Consider the following 17,304-nt stretch of genomic DNA (forward strand, 5'->3'; position numbering starts at 1 on the left):
GCAAAACCTCACTTTTTCTTCATGTCTTCCTCAGATTTGACTTGAGATGCTTCCGTAGTGCCTGCTTCCTAATAGCCCAGTATTTTTCGATGAGACTTAGTTCTGGTGCGTTGGAGGGGGGGGTGGTTCTTGTCCTAGGGCACGAAAGGGACTACGTTGGCTTCGTACCACTCCAGGACATTTTTTGAACAGTGACACGAAGCTAGAACCGGCCTAGGGCCCTCGTGTTGCTCCAACAGAGAAAACAGACGCTTCTGTATATATTACTTGAGGTAGATTTTCCCGTTTACAGTCCCGATAGTCACGAACGACGCACTCCGTTGACCACATGAGCATATCGTGTGCCAAATCATGTATTTCTTGGCAAACTTTGACAGTTTCTGCTTCCTTACTTTCTTCGGAACATCAAACTTGTGCTGAGCGGTGAAGAACGGTAGCACCGCAAGCGTCCGGTAGCCCACTTTGACGTAAATCTCATCATCAATGATAAGACAATGAGGCTTCGTAAGCATCTGGATGTACAGTTGCCGAGCTCGTGACTTTCCCACCGTATTTTGCCACGGAACATCAAGATCGTCATCGGGAATATAAATACCCAGATCGACAGAGAAGCGATGTATAGACCGGTGAACGGACTTCATAGCCTGCACACCTACATGAACGATGACGACCAGCGATGGCACATAATTTCTGCAGCTTTCTGTGGCCTGGTGATCAGAAGGACTTTCTTTCCCCGCAAAGATATCCACAAAACCACCTGGACATCATCTGACTAACTTTCAAATCTGGTCACAAACGAGCGCGATGTAGTCTACAGGTGGAAGCAGTTCTTCGATAAGCATCTCAACTGCAATGTAACAGGAGGAGACGGAGCGGAAGTCAACCAAGGAGTACCTGCAAACGATAACAGCATGCTGGCTCCCGATCTTGAAGAGATCCAGCGAGAAATCGATCAACTGAAGAACAAAAGAGCCGCCGGAAAGGATCGACTCTCGGCAGAAATCTGCAAAAATAGCCAAGAACCGCGGCACTTCACTGAATACCTGCTGCCGGAAGTCCACCTTGACGTAAGTCTCATCATCAATGGTAAGACAATGAGGCTTCGTAAGCATCTGGGTGTACAGTACCCGAGCTTCGTGTATCGGAGACACTATGGAGTCTCTTCAAATCGCGCAGAGGGTTGCAGTAAGGTGGTGCATTGATCTGTATGCTATTCAATATCTTTCTTGAAGGTGTAACCCGGCGAGCGGGCATTACAACGAGAAAAACGATCTTCGACAAAAGCAGCCAACTCCAAACCTTCCCAGACAGCCTTTACATTATTGAACTGGAATCCTTGGGACGAAGGAGGCAATGTACGCCGGACTAAAAACGGAGAGTTACAAATAAATACATCAAAAATCAATTATGAAACAGGAAGAAAACACAACGTTCATCTGCAACGAGCAGTAACTATTGACGGCGATCAACTGGAGGTGGTTGATCAGTATATATATTTGGGATCTTTGGTCACCGCCAAAAATAATACGAGTAAGGAGACTCAACGACGCAGCTTGGCTGGAAGCAAAGACCCCATTACTAACAAGACTGGCATGTCTGTTATTTTTTCATATAAACATCGAGCGTCACTATAAGCGGCGCTTCCTTTAGCGAAGGTGGTAAATTTTGCATGAGTGTTAGTAAGCTCTCCAAAATTCTGTATTGGTGTTTGTTTGGCTATATTGCATGGCGGTAAGAATACTAGCACTCACTCACACAGATGCATCCAGGGACCACCTTGGCCGCTAGAGCGAGCTACCATCAGTGTCTCTCGAATATTGGCAGAGCTGCCAGTCTTCTTGTTACAGGGGTCTTCGCTGGAAGTCTAGCATGCTTTTCCCTCCGCTAGACGCTTCGATCAAGGAGCATATGCCGCCGCATAGAGCTGACGATGTATAAAACGCTAATCAGACCGGTAGTCCTCTACGGACTTGAGACAGTAACTTTGCTTATAGAAGACATACGTACAATTGCCGTATTTGAACGAAAGGTGTTGTGGACTATTTTTGGCAGAATACAAACGGATAGCGGAGATTTCATGCACTACTTGGAAAGATTCCCGTCGTACATCTGGCGAAAGTTGAAAGACCACGGTGGGCCGGCCTCGCCGTAAGGATGCTGGACGATTGTGACAGTGAAATGTGTTGTTTTCAGGAACCCACCAGCACCGGGTACAGAGGAACCCAATGTGGCACGATAAGTTTACCCAGAACCCAGTAACCCAGAACCGATTACAGTGGAGACAAATTCTTGATACGGTCCGAGCCACCCTGGTTCTATGCAGCTAAAAGTAAGTAAGAAGTAAGAAGCATGCAAAATAATAGAAAGCAAAGTCTTGGTGCTGAACTCCACATTCGAAACGTAACCTTTCGTTTTCATTCGACAGACTGCGTAGTCAACTTTTAAATTACAGGCAGTGGTTGGAGTATTTGCAAAAAAAGGTTATTTAAATCGATGATCATCCCTTACGGACATACTCTATTCGCCTGCCATCGGTTTTGAATTTTATCACGAACATAACTGCCGCTACTCGCATAACAGTCCCATTCTCTTTGGAGTTTCCTATATAAATGGGACTGTTATGCGAGTAGTGGCAGATAACCTCAATGTGAACATCGGAATTCGTTCAAAAATTAAACATTGAACATTGAGTGTGGCTGATTTAGCGGTTATAGAATTCCCCGAGATGCCGGAAATTAGTTCAAAACAATATCAGCATAAAAAGAAAATACAATTTACAGTAGCGTTAGTTGTTTTAAAAGCAGCAGAAGATGTTACTTCACACTTTTACGCTGCACACAATATTCGTATATTCAACGATACTATGCAGCATGAATGTATGTGGCTTATTATTTATAAGCAGATTGAACCATTGCCTTCTCTGTTTTCTCATGATAAAATCGTTTGCCGATGCTCGGCGTATATATTCATCATGCGAATTTTCCAACCTCTGGATACAGGAGATTTACTGGGTTAGCGCTACGAAACTATTGACTCCTAACTGCAAAATGATACGTTGGTTGCTTCCGAGCGACAAAACATAGCAGAGTGCAAGTCGATTCTTTTACCGAATTCTAGGTTGTCTCGTATCGAAACGTTATATGATTCTGAGTTTGGTCAGTAGAGTCGCGTATTTCGCTATCCGATTCAGCATGAATCTCAATTACGCGGTTTAATTGCCATTTCAAAGATAGAAGCCTATCTTTTCCTTGTGAGACCAAAGTTCTAACTGAATGGTTATTATGCTGAGGAGTCTATTGGTTGGTTGGTTGTTCATAATTTGCTAAAGATTATTATCATGCGATTATTGTCAAATTCTCAGAAGACTTTTCTGGAAGGTTTCTATTTATAGACGACTTAGTGAACGCCGTTGTTCCAAAAGTGTTCTGGTATTATTGCTTCAAATCCCGATGGATCATTGCCAACTAGTGTTTTTTTATTTTCTTTTTTACGAGTAGGGAAATCTGCTATCAGACACCTGGGAAGACCAACACAGGTAGTGTGGGGTTGGCTAGATGCCGACCCACTAAAACCCTACGCGGGTCTCCACCCCCAATCCTCCCTGACACCACCTTATCGGTATTACTTCAGGGAACCAACTAGTGAGAGTGGCCAGAACTTGAGGAATGCTTTGATTTGTTTCAACTCAACTGTGACTAGTTCATCGTACCGAAGCAAGCTACACTTGAAATCGCCTTCAATTGATTTGACGGCAGCCTTCCATAGACCACCGAATTCGGGACCATTCCATTAAAATCAATTCAGTGGTTCAAAAGCAAAATGTTTAAGGAACTTCTTCAATACCTAGTATATTTACTAGTTTACCTAAAAAGTCGCTTCAACATGGTCAACGAACGACTTCGAAGAATAAACATCTGTAGCAGCAAGTCCGCTGTATATATACAATTGTCACAACCGACAGCAAAGGAAAGAATTGTGGCCAGAATAACCGATCATCCAACTTGGAAATTGAGTCATAAAAGTGTTTAAGTAATAAAATTCAATAACCAGGATATACTGCCCATTCCCCCCAGAACATCATCCATCAAATGCTTTTACGAGGGGCAATCGAAGCAATTCTCTCTCGCCGCCTTCGGGGACGTCAGCAGAGGACGACAGGATTCACGACCAAAGTTATACTCCTTTGCAAGAACGGTAGTCTCCTGCTTGCTAATGGATGCGGATGCATCCTCTTCTGCGGCGGTGGTCCGGATTGCAAGCGCAAACCGACCGCAGTCAAACTTCGGAACCGCAGACTGCTATCTGTTGGAATGACATAAAAGAGCAACGGGATTTTTGTTGTCGCCCGTAAAAGGCAACTTCGTTACCCGTATACGGGCGAGCTGCAAGAGAAAATGAACACAAAAGCAAGGATATAAATTCAATTTGCGAGCTACAGTCATGTTTATCAAACTATAAATTTCATGAAATTATGGTAATTCCGATTCATTCGCACCGCTCGGCTCGCTCGGCTGGCAGCGTGCTGAGAGTCGCCGGTACCGTGTCGCTGCGCGCTGCCCTTCGTTTTCCACCTCTTTTGCGGCGGCGGCCGGCGTTCGCGTAGGTCAGAGTAGGTGATGGAGGAACAAGGGAGTTTGGTTGAAAACCCCGTCTAAATAATCTGCTGTGTAATGCTTGTAATACAAGAAATTCCAAGTAAAGGAAATAAAAGTTTTTATTGCTAATTTTCCAGAGGCTTCTTCGGTTCACCCTGGAACTGGCAATATTCTTCGTGTCGTTGCGAACATGACCCAAACTATTTATTTTTAGATTTATAGGACTGTTAAATAAAATTTATTGAGAAAAATTAATGATCGGTTGTTATTGTTAGTCCTGTAGCGAAACCCGGTGCTGGCTGTATTAATTAAAACAGTTCAGTTGCAATTCAAAACTTCAATACACTGGAAAATCAAAACTAAATCAACACCTTTGAATGCAACAATTAGTTGTAAAATGTTCAAAACACGTTCACATGCAGCATCAAGTTTAGCATTTCATTCTAACTTTTTACGAGCAGATAAACAGACCCATTCCGGGGAGTGTAACACAAATTAACCTTCTCGTTTCAAGTCAAGCTAGCAAGTTGAGATTGCAACGTTCGCATTCGCATTCTGTTTGAAATTTTATCATATGGTGCGAATGTTCGTGCGCTTCATCAACCGTATCCTGCTGCATGTACTGGAGCACACAATATTTCGACAGCTTCTGCTGTAGCACCTAATTTTAACGTTACTCTTAAATAAATGCTTGTCAACAGCATGTTTGCTGCAAACAGCTTGATGAGAGAAGGCGAACTCTAAATCTGCACTCGTGACTGCAGGAATTTCCATAAATTATGCACTTGAAGCGCAGCACTCAGTCATCTGCCATCTCACTCACGCTCGATGCTGATGGAATCATGGCGGCTACCCCTTCGCCATCTCATCCGCAGGGGAACCCCGCCCCCTGTGCCAACCCAACCCACCTTCAATATAACAGCTTTGCGCCATGACAGCACTTCTAATATCGTTGGATATGACATCCTACGCGTCCTCCTGATATCGCGTCGTGGTTGTATGTATGTAATTTGAGAGTGACGGTGATGGCTCTCGAGAAAATATTTACAAAATTGTTTAATCGCAAAATGAGGAACATTTATTTTCCCAATTTTATATATTGCTGTTGGGGGAGATTGTTGGTGAAACAGTTCAAATTTTGTTAAGTTAAATGCTGGAAAGTTGGCAATGTTTCTATAAACTGCCAATTATATGATGCACTCAAAATTTTAAGCTGATGTTCGTGAAACAAATGCGGTTTTTCATGGGACTAACTGCAAAGATTAACTTAAAAGAAATAAAATTAGATGAAGCATCTGATTTCAACACGCAATGTGCTCTGACAAGTATCAGCTGAGTTGCACTTTTATTTTACAGACCGTTATATTCATGAAAGATAACACACAGCATTAAACGACGATTTTCAAATATTGCTCAGTAAGCTTACCGGAATTCCTCCACTACAAGTTGAAGAACAACCATGCGTCCCCTTTTCCGTTCAAATCGATGGGGGCGTATTGTTAAATACGGTTGTGGATTTTTAACGAGGACTAGGTCTTACGGTAAAGTAGGTAGCTACGAAAAGTTTTGAGCTTAGAGTGAGCTTTTCGATAGTATTGCATTAATCGATTAGAAAAAGTTTCGGATCGACTCCAATAAGGAAAGGTAGGGATTTGTAAGTGCGTGATATTCAAAAATTGTCATATCATGTCTTATTATTAGTGATAACCGTGCGCTGAATGAAACGCAAATTATTAGAAATCTTCTTCAAAACCATTTCCCTCACTCATTTTATCAACATCCCAAGCACGGACGACATAATTTTATTACCATCCGACATTGATTTGCGACCCCGCGGGTTTGCTGATTTTTTTAATGTGCCCTTCTACACAACCGACAAGTTCGTGCCATTGAATCGTCACAAGTCATATAAATCTAACAAACTTGACAGCATCAGTAGAGCAACCTTCAAGCGTGCGGATCCCACAGCAGCTACACATCAGCTCCCGAAATATTCGCTCACCGAGTGGGTGACACAAAATGCATCGCTTGGTTTCAAGATCACGTGTAAGTATACGTTACGTATGCTTACCGTCGATGGTGGGCGTCAGCAAAATGCGATAGCACCGTCTCGTCGCGACCGGGGTGACAAAACTGTCATCCATGTCAACACGCACGTCAACCACTCTCGGTGCAGCAGCAGCAGCAGTTTGCTCCTTGAGGCAAACTTCACCCAGGTACCGGTACGGGAATACAGCAGATGAATTGGATATCAAGCTTTGAATGCGTCTAGTTTTGAAGTGCACTACGCTAGAAACATTCAAACATCGGAGAGTCACTCAGTTCCGGTGCTATGTATTATGATGAACGAGAGCAATGAAATCCTGGCAGCCCGTCACAGATGAAGTGGAGCTTTTATCCGGTTGTCTTAGCAATGTTTTCAATGCATTTTGCGTTTGTTGCTTCAAACTATTAAACTACGAGAAAAAACGAAATAGCGAACCTTGAGCTGAAATTCAAATTTAGTTGAAGAAATTCGGTAACAATGTTGCAGTATTTTGTGTGTAGCAATGCACTAATACCCAAACAAAAATGTTAAAAAAGAAAGTGTTACAATTCGTTACATACTCATCCATTGATGGAATGGATTTGAAAATTAATGACCACAGAAGCCATAATTTGCTATTCTGTACTTAATCTAGGATAGTATTTGAAATTTATTGATTATTTGTTATAGTTTAACCGGTACTGTATTGCTACCGGTTAAGTACTATGTTGTAGCGAAACTTGCTCTATCTCTGCATCTCTACGAACATCTACTGTAAAGAGGTTTATTGTGTCAAGATGTGATAAGATCTAAATTCATTGCAGTAAACCAATACACAAAGAGACAACAATTTACTTCGTGCGTGCAAAGTGTCAAGTCCTTTGGCTTTTCGATCATAGCGCATTCATACCGATTTATTACGTTGTCACACTCTCTGAACTCAATTCGATAAATTATAATTATGAGTGAAAACAATAAATCGAAATTACTTGACATACATTTACAGTAAGATTCCATATTTGCAAGTCCAGCCATCATATATGGTAGGATGGGAATCAACAATTAATTTGGAGGATTTACAGCTATACAATAATTAAGAAATAAGCTCGTGAAATGATGTGTAACTATCTCTCTAGCTCTCAGTTTACAAACCATTTATAATATTCAAAGACAGCGGGATAAAGTACAATACAACATTAGCACCGGCCAACATGTTCGTATAATTTTGAGTTCTTCAAACTCAAGTCCCCTCCCAAGAAACATTTAAGCACTTATTAATTTTAGCAACCATTATTTATTATTCAACCATAGCCTCTATTAAGCTACATTACAGCTTCAAAGCAGCTATTAGCAAGCCCGAAGCTTAACTTAGACGTTTAAGAGCTGAAAAAAGGTTTTTATTTCTAAAACTAAACCATAGTTCAGCCACAGGTTGAATGAATTCAGCTAAAAACGTTTGATCAGCTTGAAATTGTCACTTGAGTAGCAGCTTTCAAAGCTGCAATGGAGCTTAATAGAGGCTTTTGCGTATTTTAAATAACCAATTTGCGCAATGCTTATTCTATTTTTAGAACGAGAGATAGTTTTGAAATGCTTTTTCAGTCGCTTAATCAACGTCTCTTCAACCTTTATGCAGCCAAAAAATAATTTATTTTTAAATTTAAAAAATGGAACGCGTCATATCCATTTTGCTTTGGCGTCATAAGCTATATTTTTAATTTCGAATAACTTGCATTTGTATATGCAAGCTAATTAAAAGTGCATGTTGTCATCTTTCGGGAATTCAACCGCCATCTTTCATAAGCACTCACCGTATGATCCGCCCAATCTGCATCTGCAGAACAGACAATGAAAATATCTTTACACTTGAAGCAGTCGATAACTGACATATATGTTTGCTGCCAGTCAAATTGCTAAATTTCTGACTCTGACAGTATGTGTGCTGTGAACCGATTGAAAGCTTGGTATTAGTTTGTACAGCCACTTTAACACCCTTAAGCAGCTTAAAAATAGTTTGAAAGTTGTGAGCCTAATGAAAGCCTCTACTGGTTTATAAAGTCACTTTAACACCTTTAAGCAACCTGGCTGTTTAGAAGCGGATTGTTTAACTGAAAAATCCGCTATTAAGCTTGTTTATCAGCTTTGGAGGAAAGTTGGTTTGGAAAACCCTAAAGTAGCTTAAACACCGCCCGGTCAAACACCATTTGAGTGCTTACTTTATGTACCTTGGATCGCCTTAAACCAACTCGTAAACAGCAATTGCTCTTGCTGTTTAAGAGTTGGTTTAAGGCGATCCAGTGTACAAGATTTTTTGAAAACAAACACTGATGAAACTACGACTTGCACCGTAGGCGAAATACGTATCTGGCACGGATAAATATAAATAGCAGCATTTGATTGGAAAGTTTTTAATTTCAGAAGATGGCGGTTCATTCCCCGAAAGATGACGACATGCATTTTTAATTAGCTTGCATATACGAATTCAAGTTATTCGAAATTAAAAATATAGCTTATGACGCCAAAGCAAAATAAATATGACGCGTTCCATTTTTTAAATTTAAAAATAGATTATTTTTTGGCTGCATACAGGTTGATGAGACGTTGATTAAGCGACTGAAAAGCATTGCAAAACTATTTCTCGTTCTAAAAATACAATTGACAGAATTGCGAAATTTGGTTATAAAACACGCAAAAGCCTCTATTAAGCTCCATTGCAGCTTTGAAAGCTGCTACCCAAGTAACAATTTCAGGCTGATCAAACGCTTTTATAGATGAATTTATTCTACCTGTGGCTGAACTATGGTTTACTTTTAGAAATAGAAACCTTTTTTCAGCTCTTAAACAAGTAAATTTGGTGATTTTATCAAGCTTCGGGCTTGCCAATAGCTGCTTTCGAAGCTGCAATGAAGTTTAATAGAGGCTTTTGCGCGTTTTTAAATAACGAATTTGCGCAAAGCTGGAAACAAGGCGCACAGAGATTATATAAAAGGCGATATAATTGCTTAACAAGTGTTTTTTCTACCTCAAACGAAATATGTTGTATAAGTTCTCCAATTTCGGCTGAATAAGTATTGTAGAATTGTTTACATAAATTTTATTCGATGCATATTCACCTATGGTTGAATAATAAAGGCTGCTAAAATGTCTAATCAGCTCATAAATGTTTTATGGGAGGGCTGTTTATTAAGATGACAAATCGTTTATTCAGCTAGTATAGCACAATTATTGAGAATATTGACGGATTATGGAGAGGTTGAAGATGCGCCTAATCTGCTTGTGACACTATTATGTGAAGCAGCTGTTTTACAGCGCATTCGTTGGCTGCTTAAACACTTATAGAATACAGAGGCCTTTGCTTAAATTTATTCAGCGTCTACCACCTGTATTCAGAGTTAAATCAGCTGTAACCAAATCAGTAGCATTTTAATTCAGCCTCGGTGTTTGTTGGGCTCTGTAGTCTATAGACGCTATATTCCAACTCACATTTCGTCGCAATCGGATAAATGCTTTACAGCCACGTAGTAGAAGTAACTTCATGGACAAATTGCGAGTGGCACACTGCACTGCAAGTGAGTGATAACCAAAACCAGCATTCGCGTGTAGAAAGCCGTTAGGTGATTGCATACGAGCTCTGCCAGAGAAAGAACCATGGCACGGCGGTTGCATGCAAGGTTTAACAGCGAACGCCAAAGAGAATATTTCGGATACCGCACACGAATATTAAGTCGTGGAAGAAAACCCGATGTACGGCGTCCCGAGAGCGGTTGAGTATTACGCGCTATTTCAGTGGAATATACAGTTTATTTATTTATTATTACAATAATTTATCTGAACAATGTTCTTAATAAATGGATTAGCGTCAAATTTATATAATACTAGATCTCTTAAGTTTCGTCACAAATTGCTGTGTAGTTTCATTAAAATCGAAAATTTCGTCAGTCAATTCAAAAGTCCTAATGCAGGCGGTAATGGGTTCTTGATAACCAAACAACGTACGATGATAATTGGTTTGTAACAGGCCAGTAGAGCGAAGGGCACGTTGTGAAGCACGGAAATTTATGCGAGACAAAAGCGTCGGCGAGTCAATGTCACCATTCATCAGTTTCGCAATAAAAATAGCCTGATGCAGTTTCCGACGGCGCTCGAGCGTATCGATACCCAGTAGGCGGCAACGGTCTGGATACGGTGGTAGATTAACAGGATCGCGCCAAGGAAGCTCACGTAGCGCAAGTCGGACAAATCTTTTCTGGATACGTTCAATCCGCAAATTCCAAGACAACTGGTGAGGGAACCAAACCAAATTGCAGTTTTCCAGAATTGGGCGAACCAAAGAGCAATAAAGAGCTTTCAGGCAGTGTGGATCCTTAAAGTCACGGGAAATTTTTGAGATAAAACCAAGTTGACGTGCGGCTTTCGATATCAGGGTGGCATGGTGTAAGTGAAAAGTGAGCTTAGAGTCAAGGACAACACCGAGATCAGTTACAGAGTCGACTCTCTTTAGCTTCAGTCCGTCCACATGATAGTCAAACAATATTGGGTTTAAAATACGGTGAAACGTTATAACTTCACATTTGGCAATGCTGATCACGAGCCAGTTCCTCCGACACCAGCCAACGAAATCATTTATCAAAGTTTGCAGACGACGACAATCTTCCGTGTTTCGAACTCCTAAATACAATTTTAGATCATCAGCGTATACCAATTTGCAGCCAGAAGGTAGTAACAGCGTGACGTCGTTGAAGTACAGGATGAATAACAAGGGGCCCATGTTACTTCCTTGCGGCACTCCCGAACTATTGGTAAACTGCGAAGATATACATTCACCGACTTTAACGCGTAAGATTCTACCACGTAGGTATGAACTTAACCATTCAGCGAATCGGCAAGAAGCTCCAAGTCGCGAAATTTTACGCAGAAGTATACCATGATCGATACGATCAAAGGCGGCTTTTAGATCAGTGTAAATGACATCAATTTGTGCTTTCTGTTCCATTTTCGAGATACACGATGAAGTAAACTCCAGTAAATTGGTACATACAGAGCGACCCGGCACGAATCCATGTTGGGAAGTAGAGATGTAATTCTTCGTCCGGGAATGAATGACGCCGCTAACTATAATCTCAAATAGTTTAGAGCCAGCCGATAGGCTAGTGATGCCACGGTAATTCCTGACGTTCTGCCGGTCCCCAGATTTAAACACCGGAAACATAAAAGACTGCTTCCATATTTCGGGGAATTTTCCTTGTGCAAATGACTTGTTGAAAATTAGACACAGTGGGTCTGCCAGCGCATTAGCACATTTATTAAAAACGACAGCAGGAATTCCATCGGGACCCGCCGAGTATGATCGTTTTAGTTTCTTTGCAGCTGCCAAAAACATGTCGGTGGTTACTTCAAAAACAGTCAAGTCAACTAAACTGGCTGGCACATCCGCTGCTGCAATCTCGGCTTCTGAGTCGGAAGCAATTCGATCGGCAAAAACAGAAGCAAAAAATTGTGCAAAAAGTTCGCACGAATCCGATTCTGATATCGCCTCAGTACCATCCAAACAGACATTTAAAGGTACCGAAGAGCATTTCCTTTTGGAATTGACGAAGTTCCAAAAATTTTTTGGATTCTTACGAAGGTCGGTCTGTACGCGTAAAACGTAAGATTTGTACAGTGCACTATTCAGGCGACGGTAATCATCACTATGACGTTTGAAGCGCTGCCTCGTTGCAGTGGTTTTCAACCGACGATATTTGCGCTGAGAATTGTTCTTTAGCCGCTTTAGTTCACGCAAACGAACGGTACTCCACGCAGGTGAATTGCGAGGCTTCAAAAAAGGCAGATTCAAATTTAACCACTGCTCGATGATGTCGCAGAAGGTCGCAGTCATGTCGCTAACATCAGAGTAATCGTGCAAGATTCCCCAATCATAGCTCGATAAGTAATCACTCAAAGCAACGAAATCAATCTTACGATAATTTAACGATCTTTTCTCGTTATCGTTACCTACACGAGTAAAAGCAGCGCTGTTATTGCGGGCAGTAGGTACTGTTATGGTAAGAGGCGGATGGTGAGGATCGACAGGGAGGAGCGGAGTGATGCTGCCTTCAACCAACGATCGGTGGTCGGGAGAGCAGAACACCAAATCCAGCGTGCGTCCTAAGTGATTTGTTTGGAAATTGATTTGATTTAAGTTGAAAAAATCCATACCGTCTCTCAACGCCGCACCGGCTGCTGGGAGATGAGCAGAAGCAGCCACCGAATTTACATCCCATACAAGTCGTGGTTGATTAAAATCACCACAAATCAGCAAAACGTCCTTATCTGCACATTTACTAAGCAGCTCGCCAACGGTAGACATATGTATCTCAACGACATCGATATTTTGGCTCCGATTTGGTGGTATATACACGCCGCACAGCAGAATAGTCGTTCCTCTAACAGTAGCCTTCACAGAAATTTGCTCCAGATTTTTCCCATTCACAGTCTCGATAATTGCGCTAGGGTGGCACTGCGCAACCGCAATCAACACTCCACCAAAGCTGGATTTGTCGCTGTTGCATGGATTACGATCGCAACGAAAAACGTTGAATGAAGAACCAAAAAGTTGCAACGAGTTAATTCGGTCATCTAAGCCGGTTTCCGTTAAGATGATGATGTCTAGATTGCACTCACAGGTTGACAAGAAGAGCTCGTCGATTTTTGTCCGCAGGCCGCGCACATTCTGATAGGCTATCCGGATTCCATTTTCATAGGTGACATCATGCTGCAATACGGTATCATTCAATGCAGGAAGAATAAAACTGTCAGACAAATACTCGCCTCTGGCGGAAACCCGAAGGTTTCCACCGTCCACAGAAGTACGCAGTGAATTTAAAACATTTGGTCCGTCCTTGGCTGACGGGGTGAGTTTTTTGGCTGGTTAATAAACTCGCGAAACATCAATCCTGCAGGCCATGAAGAGGGATCCAGTGCTAACTCTTTCAGCGCAGGGTTTAAACCAACTTTATACGAAATAAACGACAAGCTGCTAACATCTTTATCCTTCGGTACAAGCCGTATAACTTCTATAGCATCTGATACATCCAAGCAATGAGAGACAATTTTTTGTACGTCACTGTTCGTTGCAAGCGGATTTAAGCCAGACAAATAAAGCCAAAATTTGTTCGGTGCTGCTGCTGGCAGAATTGAAGGAACAGAGAGATCACTTAGACTGATGTCTTTTGTTCCGCACTCAGAAGCCACATGAATGGGTGGGTCACGTTCATCTCGACGACGTTTAGCACTACGTGTAGGCCAGATTGGAGCATCACACAAGGATGGTGTAAGAGCAAGTGGCTTAGGTTTAGAAGTAAAATCGTCGATTTTATTGCTTAATGCTTCGACAACACCGCACAATTGTTGAAATTGTGCAGCAAGATTAGGCATAGCGGGAACCTGCGGCTGGCATTGTGTTGTTTGCTCTATATAAGAGCTAATACTGCGACCTTTAAGCTCAGCCCGGCATGTTGAACAAATTAGTAATATTTTCCCAGCAGCAAAAGATTCTTTCAATCCACGAGCATTAATTCCACAGCACTGCTGATTTATATGTAGAAACGCCTCGCAAAAACCACAACGTAGTGGCTCAAGATCGTTAATTTCGCATTTACATTCTCCACACTGTTTTTTATCCATTTCGTTTGATCGGTCTGCTTTGTTATCGAACAGTATATATTGTGGAGCGTATAGCTTGGTGCTATCGTAGATAAAGCAAAATTTCAGTTGCGTTAATAGCGAAATAATCAGCCCAAGCAATCACGAATCTCGAATACTTCACAAAATAAAGTCACTAAGCAAGTTACACGGTACGTTATGAGCAAACTTGGTACAAAATCACTAAGTATCTTGCCAAAACAGTCAAAACCTCAGAGCAACGATAAACAAACGTCTTTAAGCTTCGACAAACGAAACAACAACAAGTTGAAAAATAGTTTTTAGAATGAATGCGCAAAATTACCCACAGCCACGGTAACAACGAGAAAGATACGTGTCATTTTCTTCTTGATCACGATCCCAAACACACGAACTCATCTCCCACTTCTAGTTTATCGCCGATTGCCGCTAGTCGAATCACCCCCTCAAGTACGATGTTGTGCAGTATGCAAGAGAGTGAGACCCGAGTATCCCCGAGATTCAATGTAGCTCTGATCAGTCGCGTCAGTTTATCCGGAAAACTGTGTCTATGCATTATCTGCCATAGCTGATCTCGATAAATTGTATCGTATGCTGCTTTGAGATAAATAAAGAGGTGATGCTTGGGCACGTTGTACTCCCGACATTCCTGCAAGATCTGTCGGATGGTAAAAATCCGCTCCGTAGTTGCGCGAGCCCCCATTAAGCCCGCCTGGCAAGTCTCTACGCAACCCTGTGCTATCAGTGGCGTAACAGGATCTGGAAGAGTATCTTGTAAGCGGCGTTTACCAGCATTATGCCGCGATAGTTGTAGCAGTCGAACCGATTACGCTTTTTGTACATGAGACAAACCACTTTTTCTATCCATTCCTCCGGTAGCTTCTGCTCCTCCCAAATTTTGGAGAAAACCCAATGTAGAGCCGTTGCCAACGTTTCTCGGTCATGAGGTTTTGCTGACCTTCAGCAAGCTGATTTCTCGTTTGACTTCTTGGCGATCAGGTGCTGGGACATTAATACTCCTAGGTTAACTTCCAACTCCTTCTGATTTTGGCATTGCTGTCAACCACCTGTCGCTCGTCCCCGTCCCTTACGAATTTGGTTTACCTTCTCGTAAGACTTGCGCGAGTCATTAGTACGGAATAGTTGCTCGAATTCTTCAAATTCTTCACGATCTCTGTCCTCCATTCGGCGCTTTTCACTCCTGAGGATCATGGTCAACTGTTTCCTTACTCTTAGCAGATGTAGGCAGTTTGGAGATATTTCTCGTATCTTCGAAAACACGTGTTTCATGCGGATAGTGGATTTTGGCGTATTTTGGCGTATTTTTCGCTGTCGCGAACAGAGGCCAAGAATTGATTCAACCGGCATTACCTGGCAGAGCAGTTTTTCTGTACTCTAATAACTGGTTGTGAAGTCTGTCGATTAAGAAGGGTCAAGTTCCGAAGGACGTTTATTCCCATGGCTTTGATTTTTGTTTTATAGGTGGTCCTAAATTACGTCCTTGAGGTACCCCACTGCGGTTGTCGGTTTGTCAAGAAAGATTTCAGCCAAGACTTCAAAATTTGGCATACGGTATTTCATGATCCACTGTGTCAAAATCAGCTTTGACATCCGTATATATTTGTTTATTTGTTTATTTGCATTATAAAAATTCATCTGACTCACAGTCTTAATGAATAAGATAATTCTAACTTCTGCTGGACGCATCATCTAGACGTTCACGGAAAACCTTGATTGGCACATTGAAGTCAAACATATAAAACATTTCATTAAACCGATGGCACATAAATCTAAATGGCTCATGAGCTCCAAATAATCGGTTCCGCGGTTCCAAGAGCAAGAAATTCCGTTGACGTAACGGTCTGATTGGAGCATATATGTTCAGCTGTTGTAGTAGTGGCGGACAATCGACGTGGTTGTATAATAACTTCGCGGCAAAAATCACTTGGGCAATGCGTCGCCTGGATTCCAGAGGCAGGATACCAAGAAGTCGGCAGCGATCTTCATACGACGGCAGGTTCAACGGGTCTCTCCAGGGCAGATGACGAAGCGCGTAGCGGATGAACTTTTTCTGCACCATTTCGATTCTATTGATCCAATTAGCATGAAATGGGCACCATACAATGGAATTCGTTTCAATCCCATATTGCGTCATGTTGTGCAACAACATCTACCTTGCTGATACAAAAGGAAGTAAACTCACGGTAAGGGGATGGACTGTCCTATTTGTTGTTCAACATTGCTATTGAAGATGTGATCTGGCCGGCAAGCGGGCATCGAAACGAGAGGGACGATCTTCTGCAGAAGTAGCCAATTCCTAGCCTTCCTAGACGACCTCGACTTCATTACGGCAGAGGTGATCTATGCCAAACTAAAAACGGAGGCTAGGAGAATAAGGTTACAAATCAAAATCCAAATATATGATAGGAAGAGGCTCCAGAGAAAATAACATTCACCTCCCATGAACAGTGACTATTGCCGATGATAAACTGGATGAGTTCACGTATTTGGGATCTCCGGCCACCGCCGTTAACAAGTCGGGACTACTTTTCCCACCGCAAGACGCTTCGATCAAGAAGTATGTGCCGCCGCACAAAGCCTACGATGTACAAACCGCTAATCAGACTGGTAGTCCTCTACGGACATGAGACTGTATGCTTACGGAACACATACGTGCATTTCCTTATTTGAACGAAAAGTGTTACGTATAACTTTCGGCGGAATACAGAAGGAAAGTAACGTAGACGAAAGAACCAGTAGTAGAGGAGGTACTACTTGGATAAATTCCTATCGTAAAGCAAAGCAAAGTCTAGGTGCTACATTCCGTTATCGAAACTTGACCTTCTGTTTTTATACGACAGACTTCGCAGCCAGCTGTTAGAGTGCAGGACAATTGCAGGGCCAGTTGCTACGATTCTATTGACTCTAACAGCCTCTCCCAGTCGAGATTCGAACATACGACGACTGGCTTATTAGGCCAGCGTCATATCTCGAAGCCAACTAAGAGGCTAAATTCCTATC

General features: G+C 42.0%; 1 protein-coding gene across 1 annotated transcript; it reads right to left on the reverse strand.

Annotated features, from left to right (window-relative positions):
* Positions 1-1,210: 1,210 nt before the first annotated feature.
* LOC128740616 (uncharacterized) lies at positions 1,211-15,495 on the reverse strand. Its single transcript, XM_053836177.1, has 3 exons — positions 15,388-15,495; positions 11,545-13,375; positions 1,211-1,365 (listed from the first exon to the last, which is right to left on the reverse strand). The coding sequence occupies exons 1-3, from the start codon at positions 15,493-15,495 to the stop codon at positions 1,211-1,213; spliced, it is 2,094 nt and encodes a 697-aa protein (XP_053692152.1).
* Positions 15,496-17,304: the final 1,809 nt, after the last annotated feature.

This window comes from Sabethes cyaneus, chromosome 3 (assembly GCF_943734655.1).
Source record: "Sabethes cyaneus chromosome 3, idSabCyanKW18_F2, whole genome shotgun sequence".
Lineage (NCBI taxonomy): Eukaryota > Metazoa > Arthropoda > Insecta > Diptera > Culicidae > Sabethes > Sabethes cyaneus.

Coding starts and splice junctions, on each gene's coding strand:
- LOC128740616 (XM_053836177.1), bottom strand. CDS start 15,495: ATGATCCTCAGGAGTGAAAAGCGCCGAATGGAGGACAGAGATCGTGAA. Junction 13,376..15,387: donor CGCGCAAGTCTTACGAGAAG/GTAAACCAAATT, acceptor ACCGTATTGCAG/CATGATGTCACCTATGAAAA. Junction 1,366..11,544: donor CTTTGATCGTATCGATCATG/GTATACTTCTGC, acceptor CTCCGTTTTTAG/TCCGGCGTACATTGCCTCCT.